A 20,701-nucleotide genomic window follows, 5' to 3' on the forward strand; every position below is an offset into this window, starting at 1 on the left:
CCTTGGCTTCTAAACTGCCCCTCCCCAGTTCACATGGAGATGTCCTCAGCAGGAGGCATCCTTGGTAGGGGGCATGTCGGTGGGGCTTCCAGTTATTTCTGCATGCTTTAGCAATTAGAGCAAGGCAGGAATGTGAAGAGGCGGCCAAGGGCCAAAGGACCACTAACAAATTTTCACTAGTTATAAATACAATTATCGGGCCAGCAAGATAGCTCAGCGGACTAAGTGCCTGCCTAGGCAAGCACAGGGACCAGGGCTCGATCCCTAGTGCCATGTGCCACACCGGCCCCAACCCCAGGTGCAGTGAGCTGGCCACTGAGACTGGGCCTGGTGGCGCACACCTGTAATCCCAGTGCTGGGGAGGCTGAAAACAGGAGGATCACTATGAGTCTGAGCTGCATAGTGGGACCCCGTAACAAGCAAATACATTAAAAAAGAAATAAAATTATCACTTCAATGTACACTCTGTCGCAATTTTGGATGAACAGTGTAAGTTGCAAAACAACCTGTGCTAGTTTTGTCTGCTCTTGTTAACATTACTTATGATAATTTTATATATGTAGAAATATCCAGTACAGAATATAATACATATTACATGTCATATGTGCATATAATATGTATTATGTATAATGTCATATGTATCCTATAATACACAGTTTATATTATAAAACTGCCATTCATAATTATATGTTATATATTAATATGTATAATATATATATATATTTTTGGGGGGTTGCTGTTTAAATCAATCATTTTAAAGGAAGTATTTCCCACCCCCAAGATCTCAGAAAGTTTTACAATTTTAAGACTGGCATACCAGGAAATATTTTGTTTCCAACACAATGTAAACTCTGGACCAGCCAGTTCAAGGGTTATTTTTTCTTCTCTGTAAAAAATAAGTCTTTTGCCATTTTTACCCCTAATCTTCACTCACAATTTTCTCACTCCAAACTGACAGCTGTTTCTCTTCAAATGTCGGGCTCGTCTACTTAGTAGTGAAAAGCTTGGGCTTAAAGCAAAGATCCACCGGCAGCAGCAGCGCACCCCGGTGCTGGCACTCCGCGGTGCAGTGGGCTCTGCCCGCCGGGCACCTCAGCTCTGGAGTTCTGCGGTTTCATCCGTGTCATCTGGATTTTTCATCATCTTTTCATATTTTCTTTTGAAGAAGCCCAGCTGTGAAGATGAGGACATCAAGTGTCACCACTCTGTGCAGACCGCTAACCCCGTTCGAGCCCTACATCGCGAGCTCGTGTCCACCGGGCCGTCGGATCACACCGCACCCAGCAAGTGGACACAACTGGGAAAAGATGTCGCCACCAGGCCCTGTGTGGGGTGGTGGCTTTGACCTTTGCTGCCCACTCTTTCTGTGGCATCCAGGGGGACTCCCCAAGGCACTGGCGAGAGTCAGGTACAGGCGCTGGACCTTCACCTGTCCCCTGAATTTAGTGAGGAAATTTATAACCAGAGTTCAAAATTGCATCGAGATAAATTTCTGCTTTTTTTTTTTTTTTAGTAGTTCTGGGGATTGAACTTGAGGCCTCATCGTGCTAAGCAAGTACTCGGCCACTGAGCTACACTCTAGGCTTTCCTTCATTTTGCGACAGGGTCTCACGAAGTTTCCCGGGCAGCGCGTGAGCTTAGGGTCCTCCTGCTTCAGCCCCCAGGAGGTCTGAAGTCACAGTCATAACCTACCATTTTCAGCTTCTTGGGCTCTATTTATTTGAAGTAAAATAAAATGTTTAGGGCCCAAGGAGAAAGTTTTTTTTTTTTTTTTTTTCTACTGGGCTTCCAGGACATCAATGAGAAATTATAAACAAATTTATATTTCTTTCCCCCATAATAGAGGAGTATCATATAATATTTAAAATTGCTGTCTTGTAAGGGAATTTATGACAAGCTTTCAGGAACCCTACCCTTTCAAATGCAGGTGCTTCTTACCTTCCATAAGACGGAAACCAGAGCTGAGAGCAGCAGAATGCCAGCGATTACGCTTCCCACTACGACTCCCGTCGGAACCTCAGCTCTCTCGTTGGGTTTCGTTATCATAAGAGGAATCTGAAAACACAGAGGCGCACGGAGTTAGCAGATATTACACAATCAAAGCGGGAGTGTCATTCAGTCCTGTAATTCTGTAAATGAGCATCCCAGCTCTAGAAAGCTGATGGGCGTCCTCCTGAGGGCAAGCATTGTAGATTTTTTGAGGAGAAAAGCTGCAAAATGTAGGTAAAGAATACACATTTCCTCAGTGGCTCTCTGGGGTCGCACTGGTATGTTGCCTCTAGGTCATGCCTGCCGATCCTACGTGCTTTACCTGCACATAAGCTGGGGCTTCTCGCCGTCAAGAGAAAGCACAGGTCTGTGGGGAGAAGGGCCAAGAACCGCCAGACCCCACCGCTGTGACTTGGCTTTGTACGGCATGAACTTCTAGATCTCATTGCAGGTTGGGTTCAAGTGCACGAAGGTAGACATCCTATCCTTGTTTTGAGGTATTTATGTCTCTTTATGCCCACTTCATGCAATCTTTATGGTGCTGTAATGGAATGAATGATTGCCCTTGGAGTTTTAGTAGGACTGCTCTCTGTCTCTCTGTCTCTGTCTCTGTCTCTGTCTTTGTCTGTGTGTCTGTCTGTGTGTCTGTCTGTGTGTCTGTGTGTCTGTCTGTCTGTCTCTCTCTCCTGTATTTGGGCAAAGAGTATTGACCATTTCCTGCAAAAGATGCTCTTAAAGAGCTGTATTTTAAAGCAAAAGGAGAGGGCCACCTCTTACTCCATGTTAAATTTTAGTGGCAAATGAGCAGTTTTGTTTCCCATAATTTATTGGGTGAGCTAAACTGGAAGCTGGCCTGCTCAGTGTACTTCTCATTACTAAGAGTTTGTGAGTAAAGTTGTTCTCAATTCATATCATTTTTCTTTACTGCAGCTGTACGCCTGAGTCTCTCTTCCAGAGACTCCTAAACCGAGTCCACAGATCTTTCTGGAATCAAGAGTATAAAATTTGGTTTCAAGTGGGCCTGACATTGAATTAAATGTAACTATTTACCTTCCTGTAGGAAAATGTCACTTTATGATGGAGAGTCAAAACAGTATTCAAAAAAATTATGCAAATTGCTGTGTGGATTCAAAATATATTTTCATAGATGCAATTATAAAAAAGTCTGCTTCGTCTATTAGTACTGCTCAAAGAAAATCAAGGAAAAATATACTGGGTTCATGAAAATTGGTCACTGGAGTTCTCGGTGAGTATGTTTATAACTGCTTTCCAGAAAGCAAAGTCTGTAATTGAGGCTTACGTATTTTTTAAAAGCCATGTTGTTCTAAAGTGAGCTTTTAACAGAAATGTACAGCGCTTTCTTCCCTTGCTAAGTTCAGAGCCGTTCGGTCGAGCCTGCATTCCTTTGGCTCTGTCTCCGGCTTTGCACGCCAGCCTCTGAGGAGAGGCCCTGGCCTGCACTGAGTTTCCTGGGCCGGAGGCAGGATGCTTCGTCTGTTGCCTGGATTCATTTTCACTGGGACAAAGGGAACAGCAGTGCCATGGGCTGTGTGCTCAGGCGCTGAGCGAGGAATGAGGTTCATGGGACAGGGGACTTCTAAGGAAGTCCGTGGGCTGCAGCTGTGGACAGAGGCCACCTGCCACGCTGACCCTGCGGACACAGAGCCGTGAGCTGACGTGCAACTTCAAACAAAAGCTTCGAGAGGAAAGTGCTGAGGGTTTGCCTGCTGATTAGCTGGGCATGGAAGTCCCGCTAGGCCATATCTAAAAATGGCACATGCCAGCCAGAGGCTCAGCACAGAGGCCAGTCGTCTGTGCCAGCTCCTGGAACAGCAGGGCTTTGTTTCCTGCCGAGGCACGCTTCCCTGAAGGACCCTTTCCGTCAAGGGGAGCATTATAGACTTCAGCATCTAAGGCCGAGAATGCGCTTGCTGCACTGTCAGTCTGCCTGTGAGACGGGCTATTGTAGGAAGCCCTTTAATAACGAATGACCAGTTAGGCATGCTTCAGGACTTCTTAAAAATACTCTGGAATGCAATTTATGATTTGAATGGTTGTAACTTAGATTTGATGGCCTATAATGTAGACGGTTTTATATAAGCACTGTGGAGAAAGAGCAGCAGGGCTGGGGCGGGCTTGGAGAAGGGGCACGGGACTTCCCTGCCCACACAGAGCCCTTCTGCTGCGCCTTCCTTTGGATCACCACTTCTTGGAAGGCCAGCATGGGTGCCCGAAGCAGGGCAACTGTCACCGAACTTTCTGAATAGCAAAGACCCTTGCCAAAGCTCCACACAGGACACAGCAGCTTCTCAGAGTTTCAGCAAGACGCTTCCATGTGTGTGGAGGTAAGAAAATGGTTGTCTGCTCTGTGGAGACCGAGTGCCTCTGGGGGCAGGGTGCTGAGCTGCACTCACCGTGACAGCGTTCTCTTCGATCACGTAGATTTGAGGGTTATAGGTATTGATCTCCGCAGTTGCCGTCAGCTGTACTGTCTGGAATGTGGACTAGAACACACAGGAAAGAAAATATTTTATGGTTGCAGGAGAAAACCCAATGTGTTTACAGTTTATTTCCTGGTAGAAATTAACAAGAATATGAACGCTAAGGGTGAAGACATGGGAAGCTCTGTGTCACCGGCCCGCTGGCCAGAAGCTGCTGGACAACTTGTAAATGTGCAGAAGATTGGCCCCCGTCATTGCAAAGGCAGCAGATCTCTTGGGTGAGGTCGGGCATGAGCCAGTCAGAACTTCTCACCAGGAGATTCAGCCTTGCAGAGGGTGAAAAAAGGAGGGTTTCATGCTGGTGTTTTTAATTGGGGAAGGTAATAGTGAAGATGTTTTAAAAGTTCAAGACATGACAGAGGCTGGGGAGATGGCTCAGTTGAATAAGCACTTCCCTGGCAAGCGCTAGGCCCTGAGTTCAATCCCCAGTTCTGCCCCAAAAAAATAAAAATAAAAAAGACAGGCAAGTTTATTACATGCAGAATTTTTATATCCTCCCCTAAAGGCATCACATGATGGAATGGAAAAATCAACATTGAGATGATCAGAAGATTTTCTTTGGGGGCACATATGCATTACATAATAGTATTACAGTACACCTGAACTGCACCATGCAGGCAGCAGCAGATACCTTGAACCTCTTGACATCTTTTGTCATATAGGAATAATTTCAGATTTCCTAATGTAAGTGTTTCTGTGAAATAGTACTGGATATATGAAGCAGGTATTTAGAAAAGTCACGTATTTTATGTTGACTTGTAACCTCTTAAAAGGAAGTTGTCTTTACCTATATTCTCCAATCTAGATACAGAAAAGAGTTATTTTTTCAGTGGGAACATCACTGGTGCACACACTTTGCTGTGGTTGTTCTCTGTAGTACGGATTCTGGGTCTGTTCTTACTGCCACTCAGGCTTTAAAGCTGTTTCCCAACCTCTGGCTACTAGGACTCAGTTTTCCTGGTTGCTAAGCACAAGCTTCAACGCCCTCCATGAGGTCATGTGCTAGGCTGTATCCAGTGGCCAGAAAAAGAACAGATTTCCAACAAGGGAGCGATTTCTTTCCTTCACACTGGCCGAGTCTCTGGCTACTCTTAGCTTGCTCGGGACGGAGCCCTGCATCAGAAGTGAGCCCTCCTCCTCGGTCCCTTAAACATATGCTGTGGGGCAAGCATTCAGACCATCAGTAATGGGTTAAGAGTTTGCAACTAGAAAGTAGCTGTTGAGGTCATGCTTCTTGTTTCGTTGCTAGCTGCCATGCTATGGCTGTACCCCAGAGCAGGCCCTTCGTACAGGTATGCGACACCCTGCAGGTCTAACCAGCACAGGGAGGCGGAGCACACACACACAGGAGACCCCACACACACAGCTGCTAGCCTTGCCCGTGGCTTCTTACACAGGCAGCGCTTCAGAGAGGAAGGCTTTGTCATAAAGCTGCTTGAAGCCTTCATTGGAAAGTCACGTGAAGTGTTAAGCTGACTTAGAGCCACATCAGAAGAAGAAGGGCAGGAGAAGGCAGCGCCTCCCCAGGCCCCGACAGAGACACCAGGTAAGTATTTCAGACTGCATCTCCCAGGCGAGCTCAGAACCATCTCCTTTGCTGTTGAAATAGCTGGAAGCCAAGGGGGCCAGCCTGACCCTTCTGCAAGAAGGAAGATGTCCGAGACTTGACCTTCAGTGCTGCCCAGGGGTGCTTTTTCAGTCTCACCGACATAAGTGTGTGGAAAAGGATAAGCACTATACTTTACGTTTGCCTCTTGGACGCAGCTGTACCTCTGAAAACCATTGGAAAAGTCCTCTTAAAACATCTTACAGTTCAAATGGTGTATATTAAATAAGCTTAAGAAAAACCAAATGCCTTCCACAGAGCTGGCATTTTGACGTGTAAAAGTCAGTTTTCCTTCCCATTTGGCAACGTTTCCTATGAAAACTTGTTCCTCACATCCGCAGAGCCAAAAACAAATTTGTAAAAACTGAGCACCAAGCTGCTGCAGGTAGGAAAATGCTACGCAGCTCAGAAGGCAGTAGGCACCCCACCCGGCTGGGCAGCCACGCAGCAGGGAGGAAGGAGAAACACGCGAAGCAGAAAACTAAACTCATTTCCTCACCCTTCCAATTCTGTACTTTTTCCCCTAACCTTTTCACCACTCCTTTTTTTAATTGCATCTTCATAAAAAATATTGCTCATATTTTGGCTTCAGGGAAAAGTTACAAAGGGTTCCCAGTCCTGTAATCTTGCACAAAATTCCATAGCAAAGAACGGAGATTATTGGAAGAAATCTTCCTTTTATTGGAAGAAGAATCTCCTTTTAAGCACCCTAGGAACTGATTTATTTGTTTAAAAGAAAAAAAAATGGAACTTACACACTCCCCCCAAGAGGTTTCAGACTCATATTTTACCGCCTCAGTCAAAGCCAGTGTTGGCAGGAGGCGTCATCAGTCAGCCGGTCACTGAAGCATCAGACTCGAGGAGGCCGCTGTCCCTACACATTCTCTTCACACTAGACCGAAGTTCCGGCTATGTAAACATACTGAAACACTGCTATCCTGGCCACGCACCTGCCCACCAGAAGACCAACACGGACATAGTTTAGCACTTTCTTCACATTTTTCATGGGGATTGGAATGACTTAGAAGTTGGGTGCTGACTGCTTTCTCATCAGAGAAAGGTAAAGCAAGAGAGAAGAGGGTTTGCTAAATCAGAGGAGGGATCCTTTGGTGGATTCGTCTCCTGGGTCATTTGAGACCCATCCACCAGTAGCTGTGACCTCAGCCAGAAGGACAGAGACACCTGCATCTGGGTGGTGGGGACAGAGAAGCCCTGGAGGGGGAAATGCGGGGTCCTGGTCGGAAGACAGAGCGGGTGCATTTGCAGACAAGGGTAGCCAAGGCCACTGTGGCGCCATTCCTGTAGATACCAAGGGCTACCATGAGTCCTTAAGCAGCCGCCCTTCTTAGGAGCTCCCTCCGGACTCTGAGGTGGTCGGAAGGAGAGCCCCGGGGAGCGATGGCAACGTACTGCCTGCTACGGTGACCTGCTCTGGGTTACTGAGCCGCCACCATCATTGAGCAGAATACCATTTCATCAAAGTGCACAAACTCCTGTTTTCCTTTCCATGTCAGTGGGGAGGCCAGTACATGAAGCCAATACTTACTGCAGCGAAAGTCTGGTTCCAAATCCTGGTAGTCACGTTAATGAAGTATTCTCCCTTAATGTCGAGGTTTTTGAACCAGCAGGTGATGTCACTACAGGAAGCAGTTCTACAGTCCTGTCAGATTCGAGTCCACAGTGAAAGGAGAGAGGGTTAGGATGGCTGTAAGAAACAAAGGCTAAAAGATTAGAAAGATGGATAATGCTCAGTAGTGGGAAGAATCCAGGGCAACAGGCTACCTCATGAACTGCTTTTATAACCCCTTTGCAAGGAATTTTGGTACTAGGTCACAAAAGCTGCCCTCTTTCCCCCAAGCATTTCTTATCTGTGGAGGCAACTTCAGGAAGAACTGCAGAAGTGTGTGAAGCACGTGTGAAAGTTGTGTTTATTACACTACTAACACTAGTAATAACACAACACAGTGACTCACCTTTCAGCAGTGGGCTACTTAGGAAAATCAAACTATATTAACAAAACTTTTTATAATTTAATCATGAAACCTAACCATAAAGATGATTTTTTAAAAATGTATTTGGTACAGGGTCTCACTACACAGCTCAGACTCATAGTGATCTCCTGTCTCAGCCTCCCCAGCACTGGGATTACAGGCGTGAGCCGGCATGGCATGTGGTGCTGGGGATTGATTTTTTTTTTTTTTTTTTTTTTTTTTTTTTTTTTTTGTGGCACTGGGAATTGAACTCAGGCCCTTGTGCTTGCCAGGAAAGCACTTATTCTACTGAGCCATCTCCCCGGCCCGGTGCTGGGGATTGAACCCTGGTCCCTGTGCTTCCCTTGGCAGGTACTTAGTCCACTGAGCTATCTCACTGGCCCTAAGATGAATTTATCAGATTAAAAAAAGTGGACAGTAAAAGAATAGTGGTTGTCAGGGGTTTTGGGAGAAGGGAGAGAGGAACAGAGCACAGAATTTGGGGGTCAGTGAACCTACCTTTTATGATACTACAACTGTGGGTGCATATCATACATTTGTCCGGATTTACAGTGTGGATTTTCATAATGCCAACAGTAAACCCTCAATAAACTGGAGTTTTGGTGACAGTGTACATCGAGGTTGGTTTGTCTGCTAACAACGGTGGCTCTTTGACTGTGGAGGAGGCCGAGGTTTTGTGGGGAGAGAGGCTAGATGGGGAAGGTTTGAAGACACCACCTAACTTTGCTGTGAACCTCAATTTGCCTTTAAAGTAAAGTGCTGTGTGTGTGTGTGTGTGTGTGTGTGTGTGTGTGTGTGTGTGGCTGGCTCAGCTCGCCCTGGGGGTGGGGCTGGCATGGTATGTGGTGCTGGGGATTGAACTGTGGTCCTTGCGGTTGCCTAAGCTTGCCTAAGCAGGTGCTTTAGACCGCTGAGCTATTTCGCTGGCCCAGTAATGTGCATTTTAAAAAGCTATACATTATATGGCCCCATCTCCAAGGACAAAAGGTAGCAGGGCCCATTCACGGAGCAGCGCACATAGACCTCTAAGCGCATGAATGCCATTAAACGAAACACAATTTTATTCTGTTCTTCTGCTTCTCCTGCATCCTACACAAAATCAAACATTTGCAATGAAAGGTTTAAACTGGAAGAATTTCATTCAGGATTTTTGATAAGGGAGAACTGTGGATAATTTAAGGTTTACTGTTTACCAGATATTTACGTATTTGAATATTTACTATGTGATTAAACTATATGCCAAGCCGTGCGCTAGGATAGTAGGCGGAGTCCTCCTGAAGGGCATAGGTCAGAAACAGGACGTAATGCGATACAAAAAGGCAGAAGAGGGGGCACACTGGACAGTTAAATAAAAGTCATCAGCCGTTGTGCTGCGGGCAGCCTGGGAGGACTGAGCTCGAGAGCATATCTGGGTCCTTCGCAGGCCTGAAGCACACCCCACAGGCACAGTTATTGCACACATGTCCTTTGGCTATCAAAGACTCTGGGCATTTAATTCGCAAGTGTTGGCATAAGTAATAATTCTAGCAACCTCGACTTGAGAATGCGTTTTCTAAATCTTAATTTGCAGCAGCCATCAACAGCAAAAAATGAGGAAACGCTATGAAACCAGCTGGCCGGATACGAGCTCCTCGGTTTGTAGGTAAAACAAACCTTGAACTCCTGAGAGAAACTAAGAGTGGTAGCCTGTTCTCACCAGTTCTTTTATGTGCCGGAAGTTTTCTCTCTTGAAAGATACAGCAGAAGCGGTCAGGCCCAGTCGCAGCGGGTTTATTGCTGCCTTACAGCTGATGTCGCCAGCCTAGGAAGAAGAGCCCAGGTCAGACTGGGAGCAGAGTGTGCTAACGACGTTCTGTTCTCAAGTGAGAAATCTGCCTGTCACCCTCGGAGGAGGGAGGGAGGGTCTGCTAGGCCTCTTCCCAGAGCGGGGACCTACCCAAGCACCCCCATGATCACTATACGAGGAGCCACTGCATTCAAGGCCTCCGATGTAACCTGATAAAGGACGAGATCTTACAGGCTTCTGCAGCTTAGATGTGTTTCATGACACGGTTCATTGGAACCAGGGTGACAGCGACAGTGTTGAGGGACTGGGACCTTGAATAGTTGGAGCCTAGGGGAGGTCGTTAGGTTAACTGGGAGTGCGCCCTCCAGCCACTGTCTGCCCTCCGGTCACGTCTCTTTCTTCCCTTCCCCTTCCTCTTCCTCTTCTTCCCCCTCAGCCTCCTCTGTGGGCTTTTCCTACCCTCCACCGCGAGGTCCTCACTAGAGCGCAAATGATGCCGAATCGTGCGCTCAGACTTCTAGAACTGTGAGCTTTAACATTTATTTTTTCATCAGAAAGACATTGAGGCTCAGGTTTTGCTTATAAGAATGCCAATGGTCTACCACCCAGCCCATGAGTAATAAGAAAAACGTGCAGTGAGGACACACCAGGAGCGATTTAATTCAGGGTTCTTTTCTGTGGAACGGCTGAGGGGCTGACTTCCTAGCCTTCCACGCAGGCTCCAGGAGGACGCTTCTGTGGACTGAGCTCAGTGCTAGACCGAGGGTGGGCCGGCTGCAAGGGGTTTGAGTGGAGGAGTGGCTCGGGACCCACGAGAGCCCTGCAGAGCCTGAGCAAAGGTGCTGAAGCCGGAGAGCTTGTCTTTAGCAGCACTGTAGGCCTCGCTCTGTAAAGCGAACCTGGGGCGGCTGCAGGGAAGGCCAGGCGGGGCGGGCGTCCCTGGGTGGAAGTCCAGGCTGGCTGCCTGAAGACCAGCGTCTGCTGCGGAGTGTAGCCCTACTGTGCGCTCCCGGGGCTCCCACTCTCACTTCCAGTCTTCTTCCTAACAAGGGCCTGCCAAAGTCCAACCTGCACCTGACCACAAGAGGACCTGGAGAATAATTTTTGCCACCTATAAATACCTAGACTCAAACATTCCTTTTGAAAATAATATTTTGCTTCAAATATGAAATTAATGCTTGTTTGTTGATACCTGGGATGCATGGGTGTTTTCTGCTGTTTTTCATCTATAAAATGTCAGACCCAATCACCCCTGGTGGTTATTTCCATCTTGAAAACACACATTTTTTTTTTTTTTAAATGTGTTTGGTACAGGGTCTACAGGGTCTCACTACATAGAGTGGACTCATCGTGATCCTCCTGTTTTCAGCCTCCCAAGCACTGGGATTATAGGCATGTACCACAACGCCCAGTCTCAATCTCAGTACATCCCGGGGGCAGGGCCAGGACTGCAGGCCCGGGATCGAACCCAAGCCACTGTGCTCCGCCTAAACAGGCGCTTTAGACCGCTGAGCTACCTGGCTTGCCTTGAAAATGCACATTTTTTTATAAGCCGCTTTGTTAAGCTCACCTGGTCCGTGTGTACATCAGTCAGGTACAGGAGCGGGTTCTTCTCTTTGGTGTACTGCGGGATGTGGATGTCCACAGATGCCATGCTCACTGGAACAAGTCCTGTGGTCACCTGGGTGGGGAAGAAACATTCTAGGATGACTCCATGGCGCGGGTGATGCAAGCAAAGTGATCACTGGCTCCTGGCGGAGGAGGGGCACTGCCAAGCGCAAGCAGTCGGCGGTGTGGCTTGGGCAAACAACTCAGTCTCTCTCTGCTTTAACTTTCTCATCCATGCAATGAGCAAAAGCAGAAATTGAGCAGGTTCATGCTCATATACCAGCTGTCCCCACTGGTAGGCTTTTGATCTAAGTGGCCAGGGCTTATGTCTTACTGGCTGTTAAATGTTTAAACAGCAACCCAAGTCATAATAATAATCCACCCCAATAGCCACTCTGGCAGACACAAAAGCACCTGCTACAATGGCTAATAATTATCATATACTCTATAAGTGTTAGTTTTTATTTTTGCTATGAATTAATTAAATGTCCACTAAAGAATGCGTCTACTGAATGCCATCTATATTTTATAAATTCCACTTATCTGGATAGCAAATCAAGATTTTTTTTTATACCTTTAAAAATCACCAAACTGCAGGTTGTAGCCAGGAAATACACTGACAGAAAATGGACAAAAATAAAACGGCTTTGACTCAGGGTGATAGGTAAATTCTTTTTCACTTTCTAAAATTTCTGTAATATTATGTTATGAAATAGTAATATTTTTACAGTGAACTTTCTCGTTACATATCCTATTAATGTCTTTAGATTAATAATTCTTACCCGTAGACATTAGAATTGAATTCACAAATACTTGTAGACACTAGGATTGGACGTGTGGCTCCGTGTGTGAGTGCTGCCCAAGCATGTGCAAGGCCCTGGTGTCAGCCCAGCACTACTACACGTATGTGCGGACACACAGCGCAATGCTGAACTCTGCTGCTGGTTATCAGAGTGCAACTAGCAGCGCAGCACCACGTGGGAACTTTCTAGAAATGCAGATTTTCATCCCAGACCCACTGACCCACTCCAGGGTCAGCCAGCTTTGGTGCAGCAACAAGCCCTCGGATGACTTGGCACACACCCAAGTGTGAGTGACACGCATATATTTTGATTTTATTTTCTTATCTTTTTTCCCCCCCAGACCCATTATTTTTTCTTTTGCCTTCTTCTAATCTGCCACCTTTAGGACAGACTTACTAACCTTAAGAGAGAAGATGAATTTTGGGCCAATATCTTCAAAATTGTGCACGACAGAAAGCAGATTCTCATCAGAGGAAACTTCATAGAAGTTTATGTTGGTGGATCTGCGGGGTATTTGTAGAGTCAATGCTTTGAGTTTTGCTTTCATTTTTTCAGTTTAATATATATTTTACTCAAGTATTTCAAACGTTGATTATAAGTAAAACAGTTTACTTTTAGTTCCAAAGCACTATATAACCATCCTACATTAAAATCAGTCTTTTTAGCTTCCTCACATGAAAGACCACAGGAGGAATTTGTTCTTTTGTGTCTGATCAGAGGCTGGGAAGGGCGGTGTGGAGGAAAGTGAGAAAGCGGCTGGATAGAGCATCAGAAAACAGAAGCAGCAAGTTCTAGTGCTTTCCAGCACAGGGAGGTGTCTATGGTTCACAATCCCCTCTTCTATATTAGTGAATGAGTAGAAGAGCTCAGCGTCTCCAGAGATGAAGTGATGAAAAGGACAAAGAAATGCAAATTATCACAAAATATACACACACTGAAATTGCATATGTGTACTTAAAGATCATTCTGTACCTTATAAATACATATAATTACTTTTTGTCAAGCAAATGTTCTAAAACGTTAAATAGATGAAAATGCCAACTACCCTTGATTTTATAACACATTGTATGCACATACTGAATCTTCATTCTAAAATCCACATATATGTATGTACCATCAAAACTACAATTCTAAAAATCTTAAAAACCACTAGATGAAACCAGATAGTTCTTATGGTCTTATGGCCCAATCTAAGCTCTTAAAACTAAAGTAAATTCAAGATCTATCCCTTCCTGTCTTTCTGAGGAGATTCTGCACGTTATATGTTCATGAGTTGTCAAGTTCCGGAAATAACCACAAAAGTATTGCTTTCGCACTGATAGCAGAACTGCCTCCAGGGTTGCTCTGTTCACTGGTATATTAATGTGGTGGACACTCAGCACTTTTTGACTGGAGGGGACGGGTGGATTTATACGCCAGGGCTTTCCCACTTGCTATGGGTGAAATATAGTGATGTGATATTGGGTTTTAGCTCCTGAAGTATTCAGTACTAGATGCCTGTGAAAGAGGACCCAGATTTATTTCATTAATCTTTCTTCCCAGCCATTTCTAGTTCCAAACCAACTCTAATGCTCTGGCTCTGAATGTGGGTTATTCAAACTGGTTTCCACCAGTAGTGGGTCTGTCTGTAAGAAGCGGGACTTAAAGGCACTGGGCTGATTTGACCTCTTTGCTTGGAATGGCAACCTACAGCAGCACAAAGATGTCTGTCGAGGGAACTGCCACAGGGCCACTTGGGCTGGCATGGAGCCCAACTCCTCCCCCTTCCTCTCATCTTGCAGGCTCTGAAGTTGGTTTCCAGCCAGACCAGCTTCTTGGGGTCTGGAGGTGTGGAGGAGCAGTAGCAGGAGAAAGAGGCTGACAAGTGCTACGCATATCCTCTCCATGTATTCTCTACACAGAGTTTCTTAGGAGAACTGACCGGGTTTTGAAATAGTTGTGTGGGCTATATGTGCATGGACCATTCTCCTTGCCTTAGAGGATGTGTGTGTGAGCCCCTGAGCAGGGCCGGTATCTACATTGGTCATGATTTTCTACTTTTGGCATTATAAAGAGATCTGATGCTTTTCCACTTGTGTAAGTTTTCCCTAAGTTACTTGAGTACCGTGTGTGTGTGTGTGTGTGTGTGTGTGTGTGTAGCATACACACATCAGCCTCAGCAGTCATCCATACTCACAGGGAATCCTGTCATAAACATAACCCTAGCACCACTATTTCTACCATCGTACAATCAGGATGCACACTTATATAATATCAAAGTAGAGGCTAACAGACCCACTCAGCCATCAGGCATAGCTTTTTCAAGTTTGAAAACCACATTTGTTAAAAATAGTAGTAGTCCTATCTCTTGGGGGTGAGTAAACAAATGAAATGAAAATGCAAAACCACAACACACTAATGCTGGCTGGCCATATAAACTATAAAACACCCAGGAATTGAGTGAGCTGGACATATTTGACCTGATATGAAAAATTTCTCTAAGACTGCATAAAATGCAAAATATAGAGCAACATTTGATTGTGTGTGTGCATGTATGTGTGTACTCCCTATATAATGTTAGATCAACCATGTCTGCAAAATATTCCCAAATAGTTACATTTGTCACCAGGGAGGAGAGAAGAACAGACCTTACTTTCACTGGGTAGATATCTTTAATGTCTCGATTTTCTATCTATAGTGTACATTTAATGTTTTTCTTTTAAAGAGAAAAAAAACAGGTGGAGAATTATTCGGGTGTAGGAGGAACCATTTAGCTTTTTCTTCGTAATTCTCTATATTAAATATTTAAATACATACTTTTTAAAACACTGGAGTGTATTGGAATCCAAATCACCCTTCCAACAATACATAGCTAAGAGGTCAGGAAGTAAGAGCGCCGTTCTGTTTCAATTTCATGTTTATTTCATGTTAAAATTCTGGGGCCGGGGGACATTGGCCCTGATGGCAGAGTGGAAGGACCAAAAGACTGTGTTAATCGAAGTGTTTAGGACACAAAGGATTAACAGTAGTGCGAAGGAAATATTTAGGCGATGTGGTGGCAGGGATCTTTGTGCCCGCAGGTGTTTCCGGGCTTATCTCAGCTAGCCCGAGTCCTCTGAACTCTGCGGTCACTGATTAACTTTTCAGGGATGGGTGGCTTGCGCTGCGCTTTCTCTCCCCTCTCGCACTTGCCACCCACTGGACACAGAAGCATTCTTTTCTTCTTTACTCATGTGTCTCAAGCCCAGACAGGACCACACAGTTTTCTTTTGGTTTCTGCTTAGTGAGTTATTGGATGGCATATACCATCAATGCTTTGAGGGGTTGGGATGACAAAGTAGAGGGCAGTGAAGCCGCTGTCGTGGGGCTTGAAAAGAGCACTGTGCCTTGCTCTGGGCCACTCATCTGCCCCCCAAAGCAGCCTGGGTGCTTCACGAGGGAGAGAGCACTGGTTGCCCCCAGGGGGCGGTGCACTGCTGTGTACCTATCAGCGCCTGTGGGATTCATATGCCTGCCAGTTCCCAAGTCACTCGTTCCTGGGAGCGACTCAGAGTGGCTGGCATGTACTACTATAACATTTTAATGACTGCCATCAGGTTCACTTGCTTTGGTAAGGCAAGAGAAGGGATGAAGCAGTTCTTCACGGATGACATCCTCTGGAAAATCCCTTTCCTCCTGGTTGGAAGAACGCCCTAATCTATTATGTCAGAGATTTTCCACCCAGAAGCTAGACCTGATCTAGTCTCCATATGTGACTGTGTGATGTGTGAGTGACTCCACTCAGTATTAACTGTAGACTCCCCATGTGCAAAGCGGGGTGAAGGGGGCTTTGACACCAGAGATGCAGGTACTGCCTGACATCTCCATGCCCCGTGGGAAGTGAGAAGAAAGAGCTAACCACTAGTACAGCTCTAGAGCCCGTTTCAACTTCCAGGGAGGGTTTCAGCCCTTCCAAGAGCCAGGAGGGGACCTTTCCTAGGGTCAGTGGGGAAGTGTTTTCCCTCTGCTTTTCAGGGCAGCTTTCAGTCAACAACCCTAAAGCATTGCTCAGGGCTGCCGAGGTGCTGATGTACCTGTGGCCCTCTGGTGTGGCTGGCAAGGGGATACCCACTCTTTACTTAGGTCTCTACATGCAGTAGGCCAGTGTCGTGGGCGGTGGGCTACCTGCTCAGCACAGGCTTGGCGTACCTGGTCAGGTGAATTTCAGCATCATACAGGAGAGGGATTTGGAGGCTCACTGAATTGTCTGCCTTGTTTACTTCCTCACTTTCACTGTGGAGATAAACATTAGGAAATTACTTAAGGTGGAATGTTCTGGAAGCCGCTGACCATCATTAGTGACTTTATTCCATTTTACCTGAAAGCTTGGAAGCTGAAAGACGCCTGATTCTGAAGGTTTTGAAGATTGAAGTCAAAGTTAATAGTGAACGTCACCTGCACACAAAGTTAAAATTCATCAGTCTAGGATGCTTCATACCCAGGAAAGGAAAAATAGTCCCCATCAAAGCAAACTCATTCCAATCTGATCCTGACATTTATTTTCCTCACACTTTCAAACTTGTGCACTCTCTATTGGTCTTCTTTACTCTAGCATGCTCCCCGTACAGTTAGGAAAGCTTAAATTTCAGCTGACAGCTGGAAGTTATTCAGCACACATACTTGTTTGCACTAAAGCTTTGTGGTGATAGGAAACTTAAAGAGCAGAGATTAACAGACGCTCTCTGTGCAAACGGTGGCCCATGTTGGCCAACATGCTGAGGCAGAAAGAACGCTCCTTGTTGTGTGTGCTTCCGTGCATCAACAGCGTGGAGGAGGACAGGCCTTTGGTGTTAATTTCAAAGAGATACTTCAGTTATTAAGAAACTTCCTCTAAGCATGGAGTTACTTATCTTGCAGCTGCTGTCAAGTGACAGCGCCTCACCAGGAAGATGTTATGTCGTAAGTTGGTCAATTAGAGCACACGCGAGCATGGGTCTGAGGGGTCGCGCAAGCCATACCTGTTGTTCACTCTTCAAAGCAGGATAGCCCACGTCACAGGCAACGGAATTCTGCGTGGAATCAACCTGGCACGTTACTTCTGTTCCATCCACCTGCGCAAAATCAAGGAAACAAAAACCAGTTAGTCGGTACCACCACGTGAGCGCGGACACACACATGGGGAGATGTAGAGACATTCCCCAGGAAGATGGGCTCACGGTGAATTAGGTGACTCTCCCCAAAGCTCTGAAAATCTTTTACTCTCCAAGCGGCTAAATTTAAGCTTTTATGACTAACTCTAAGGATACACCTTCATAGCTTTAGATGCTTTGGCTTTAGACAAGCAAAAGAATTCATAATTGTATCCACTCTCCCAAAGGAAATCATAGTTCTCATATTTCAGAAGCACAAATAGCTTTAATCTAATATGCAGAAATTTTATCTTTAGTATATATATTTCTCTAAATAATTTTGAAATAATATGTTCATAAGAATCATGGTGGTCTTTGTATTTTAAATAACTTGATGAATTTTTTTTTTAAGTTTTGTTCAGTTCTCTTTAAAAAAAGTTGCACTTGACATGGGGCATTTCAACACTAAGGTCAGGATAGAGTGAGGTCTCCAAACCTATTGAGTTCTCATTAACTTTAAGTGGAAAGAAACCATTTATTTAATACTTGACTGAAGTAGCTCGCTTGGAAAATGGCTTTTCCTCCTTTCCTATTTTTCTCTCTCTGTGGCATTGGGTGGAGGAGGGAGAACGCCGTCACGGTCAAGTTCATTTCTGGGTTAGAGATCTGCTCAGTGCGACTGCTTGGCTTTGCTGGAAGGCAGCATCCTGGCAGCAGCCAGAGCTACGGTGGCCAAGCTCAGGCTGAGCTGTGGGACCTGGGGGACCCGAAGCCGGGGCCACATCTGTGTGTGCCCAGCAGGCTCCTCGCAGAGTGGGCTGAGGGGAGCTGCAGGAGGGGCTGGCCTCCAGGCCAAGTCGCAGGGCAGAGGGAGGGGTGAGCACGCCATGCACTAGAGGGAGAGATGCACAGCGGGACCGTGCCCTTGGATGGCACATCTAACTGGAAGTCGCTAGTTGGGGCTGATGTGCTCAGGGTTAAGGTGCTTCTTTAGGCAACTCAGAGGCCCTGGAGGGTTGAATTTAAGGTACAGAGTATCTGACAGCAAGTAGGAAACTCAATAGCTGTATTCTCAGTGTTGTCACTTACCGGCATGGAGAAGGAAGCAAAGAATAAGTTTTGTGAAAAATTCGCAACAATTGCAGTGTTATAGGCGCTTTCCCCTTTGTTTTTCAGTGTTATGGAAAATGTTAACCTTTTCTTCTGGTTGCTGACAATAAAGGACTCTTTTCTGTAGAAAGTAAGAGGGAGAAAAAAAAAAGGTCATTAAAATAAAAGAAAGAAAGAGAAGGGCCAGTATTTAAAGATCTCATTCATTTAAGAAAAATATCTGTTTGTATCTATTTGGAAGATTGAGAAACTTGCTTAGAGACACAAGTTATCTACATTTTAAAATGATACTGAAAAAACTGAGGACAACCTGCTTGGGTCCCCCTTCTGTCCCCCTCAGACAAAAGCTGTCTTTCCCAATAAATATTCTGCTCTTAAAAAAAAGAAAAGAAAAAGTAAGAACATGCTATTGGATTTTCTTCTTCATTGCTGTTAATTACATTTCAAGGAAAAGAACTATACAAATACCAATACTTTTGTGCTGCTTATTTTGTGCTAGTTTTTTAAAGGTTTTTAGTATTGTAAACATTTATTTTGTAGGAAATAGAGCTCCATAAACATTCATTTGAAGGAAAAAATCAAGGGCCCCCTTTTCTCTGCATTTTGCACAGAGATTTACAGTGTACGCACTGGGTAACTGGCAGCTGCTCGACGCCCAGCACCAGGTCTGAGAGGCAGATTCCGTCACCGCCGCAGTCTTTGTAGAAAGGGATCTATCAAAAGAAAGAAAACAAGAAAGGAAGAGAAAAAAAAAATTTTTTTTCTTCTGGGTTTGGAAAGCACTATCCAGAAGAATGCACATAGTGTTATTTCATTTACATAAAGTTCACAAAAATGGAAAAACCAAAGAATGATTAGGAATGTGTATGTGTTTAGCAAAACCATCAAGAAAAACGATGACAAATGCTAAATTCAAAATAATGACTTGTTCGGGGGAGTAGGATTGGAGTGGAGGCAATGGATGGGGGCCACACGGAACTTCCTGGGCACTGGCGATATGTAAAGTGGGTGGCGAGCCCAAGTTATTTACCTGATTTTAAAAATTAATTCCTTCAGCTCTAGGGCTAGAGATGGAGCAGGGGCCAAGGAAGACAAAAGCCTCTGCCTTTGTGGAATTAACCTGCTAGTTAAGGTAAACTCAATTTCACTTCAAAAATTACAACATCGAGGCTACGTCCTAGCGCCTAAGTATCTTTAAACACTGTTGCAGTGAGTCGTTAGCCAGTTAGCCAGCCCACGCGCAGGAAGGGCAAGAAACACTTACGCTGAAGACCTTGACGGTGTCGGAATAGGCTTCCAGTGCAGGACTAGTGCCAGGCTTTTCCAGACTGATGTCCACACGCAGCTCCAAAGAGTTGACAACGTCAGAGGGTTTCTAAACACACACACACACACACACACACACACACACACACACACACAGAATTAGTTTGTTGCGAGGGCATCGAAGTTTTAAAGCAAGGAAACAACCCCAATGTGTTCATAATTAAGAACACAGTATTGCTCAATGATGTAGACTCTCCTCATTGTGAATATTCACTCTTTTCTGTCCTAATTCACCGTGAACCTCTAAACTACTAGATGACCTGAAGAGACTCGATCCCGTAAAAATCCAGAGCAGTGGTTCTTAGTGGGCTCATCAATAATCTCATTATTTATACATAAGTAATTAGAAGTATTTAGATGATATGCTCAGTTTTAATCTTCAAAAACCTCCTGTGTGAGGGTAGGGCCCGCGGGTGGTTGGCTGTGTCTTTCCAATTCCTACTTCCAAGACTTAAGAGTTGGCTCTCAGGTAAGAGGGGGGTATACTCCTTTCCTTGTCAGGATCCACTTCTGCTCGGCAGAAGCAGGCAAAGGCAACGCCTGCGTCCTAAGTGAGGCTCCTCAACCTCCCCGGCCTCCCCGGCCCAGGACTGGCTGTTGTGAGCTGAGCCGCACATGAAGAGGACGCATCCTTCACTTCAAAGTAAACACAGCTCTGGCCACACACCAGCGCACCTTCTCCACTTTGCATGGGTGCAGAGGGCAGAGGATTCACAGGGAGTCCAGGAGACACCATCCCTCTCCAAGTTTCGAGGTTTCTTATCTAATGAAAGGTGTAAAAATGCCAAAGCACCGTAGTATAGATCTCACACAGAAGTCATCTTTAGACCTCTTGCCAGGTCTTGTCAGGAAAGAAAAGCACTTGCAGTGCCAATAAGAAGGAGCTTAAGCATC

At 45.5% G+C, this 20,701-nt stretch overlaps 1 protein-coding gene across 1 annotated transcript in view; it reads right to left on the reverse strand.

Moving 5' to 3' along the window:
• Positions 1–645: 645 nt before the first annotated feature.
• Itga2 (integrin subunit alpha 2) overlaps positions 646–20,701 on the reverse strand; it is a 93,345-nt gene continuing 73,289 nt past the window's right edge. The window contains exons 18-30 of the mRNA XM_023708954.1: positions 19,746–19,856; positions 19,112–19,194; positions 18,461–18,602; positions 17,261–17,353; positions 16,621–16,697; positions 16,452–16,535; positions 12,685–12,787; positions 11,444–11,554; positions 9,784–9,888; positions 7,643–7,756; positions 4,404–4,493; positions 1,939–2,055; positions 646–1,173 (exon numbers count right to left, since the gene is read on the reverse strand). Coding sequence (XP_023564722.1) covers positions 1,093–1,173; positions 1,939–2,055; positions 4,404–4,493; positions 7,643–7,756; positions 9,784–9,888; positions 11,444–11,554; positions 12,685–12,787; positions 16,452–16,535; positions 16,621–16,697; positions 17,261–17,353; positions 18,461–18,602; positions 19,112–19,194; positions 19,746–19,856 — 1,311 coding nt within the window. The 3' untranslated portion in view covers positions 646–1,092. The remainder of the gene's footprint in view (positions 1,174–1,938; positions 2,056–4,403; positions 4,494–7,642; positions 7,757–9,783; positions 9,889–11,443; positions 11,555–12,684; positions 12,788–16,451; positions 16,536–16,620; positions 16,698–17,260; positions 17,354–18,460; positions 18,603–19,111; positions 19,195–19,745; positions 19,857–20,701) is intronic.

Source organism: Octodon degus, unplaced genomic scaffold, assembly GCF_000260255.1.
Source record: "Octodon degus isolate 3935 unplaced genomic scaffold, OctDeg1.0 scaffold00001, whole genome shotgun sequence".
NCBI classification, from domain to species: Eukaryota; Metazoa; Chordata; class Mammalia; order Rodentia; family Octodontidae; genus Octodon; species Octodon degus.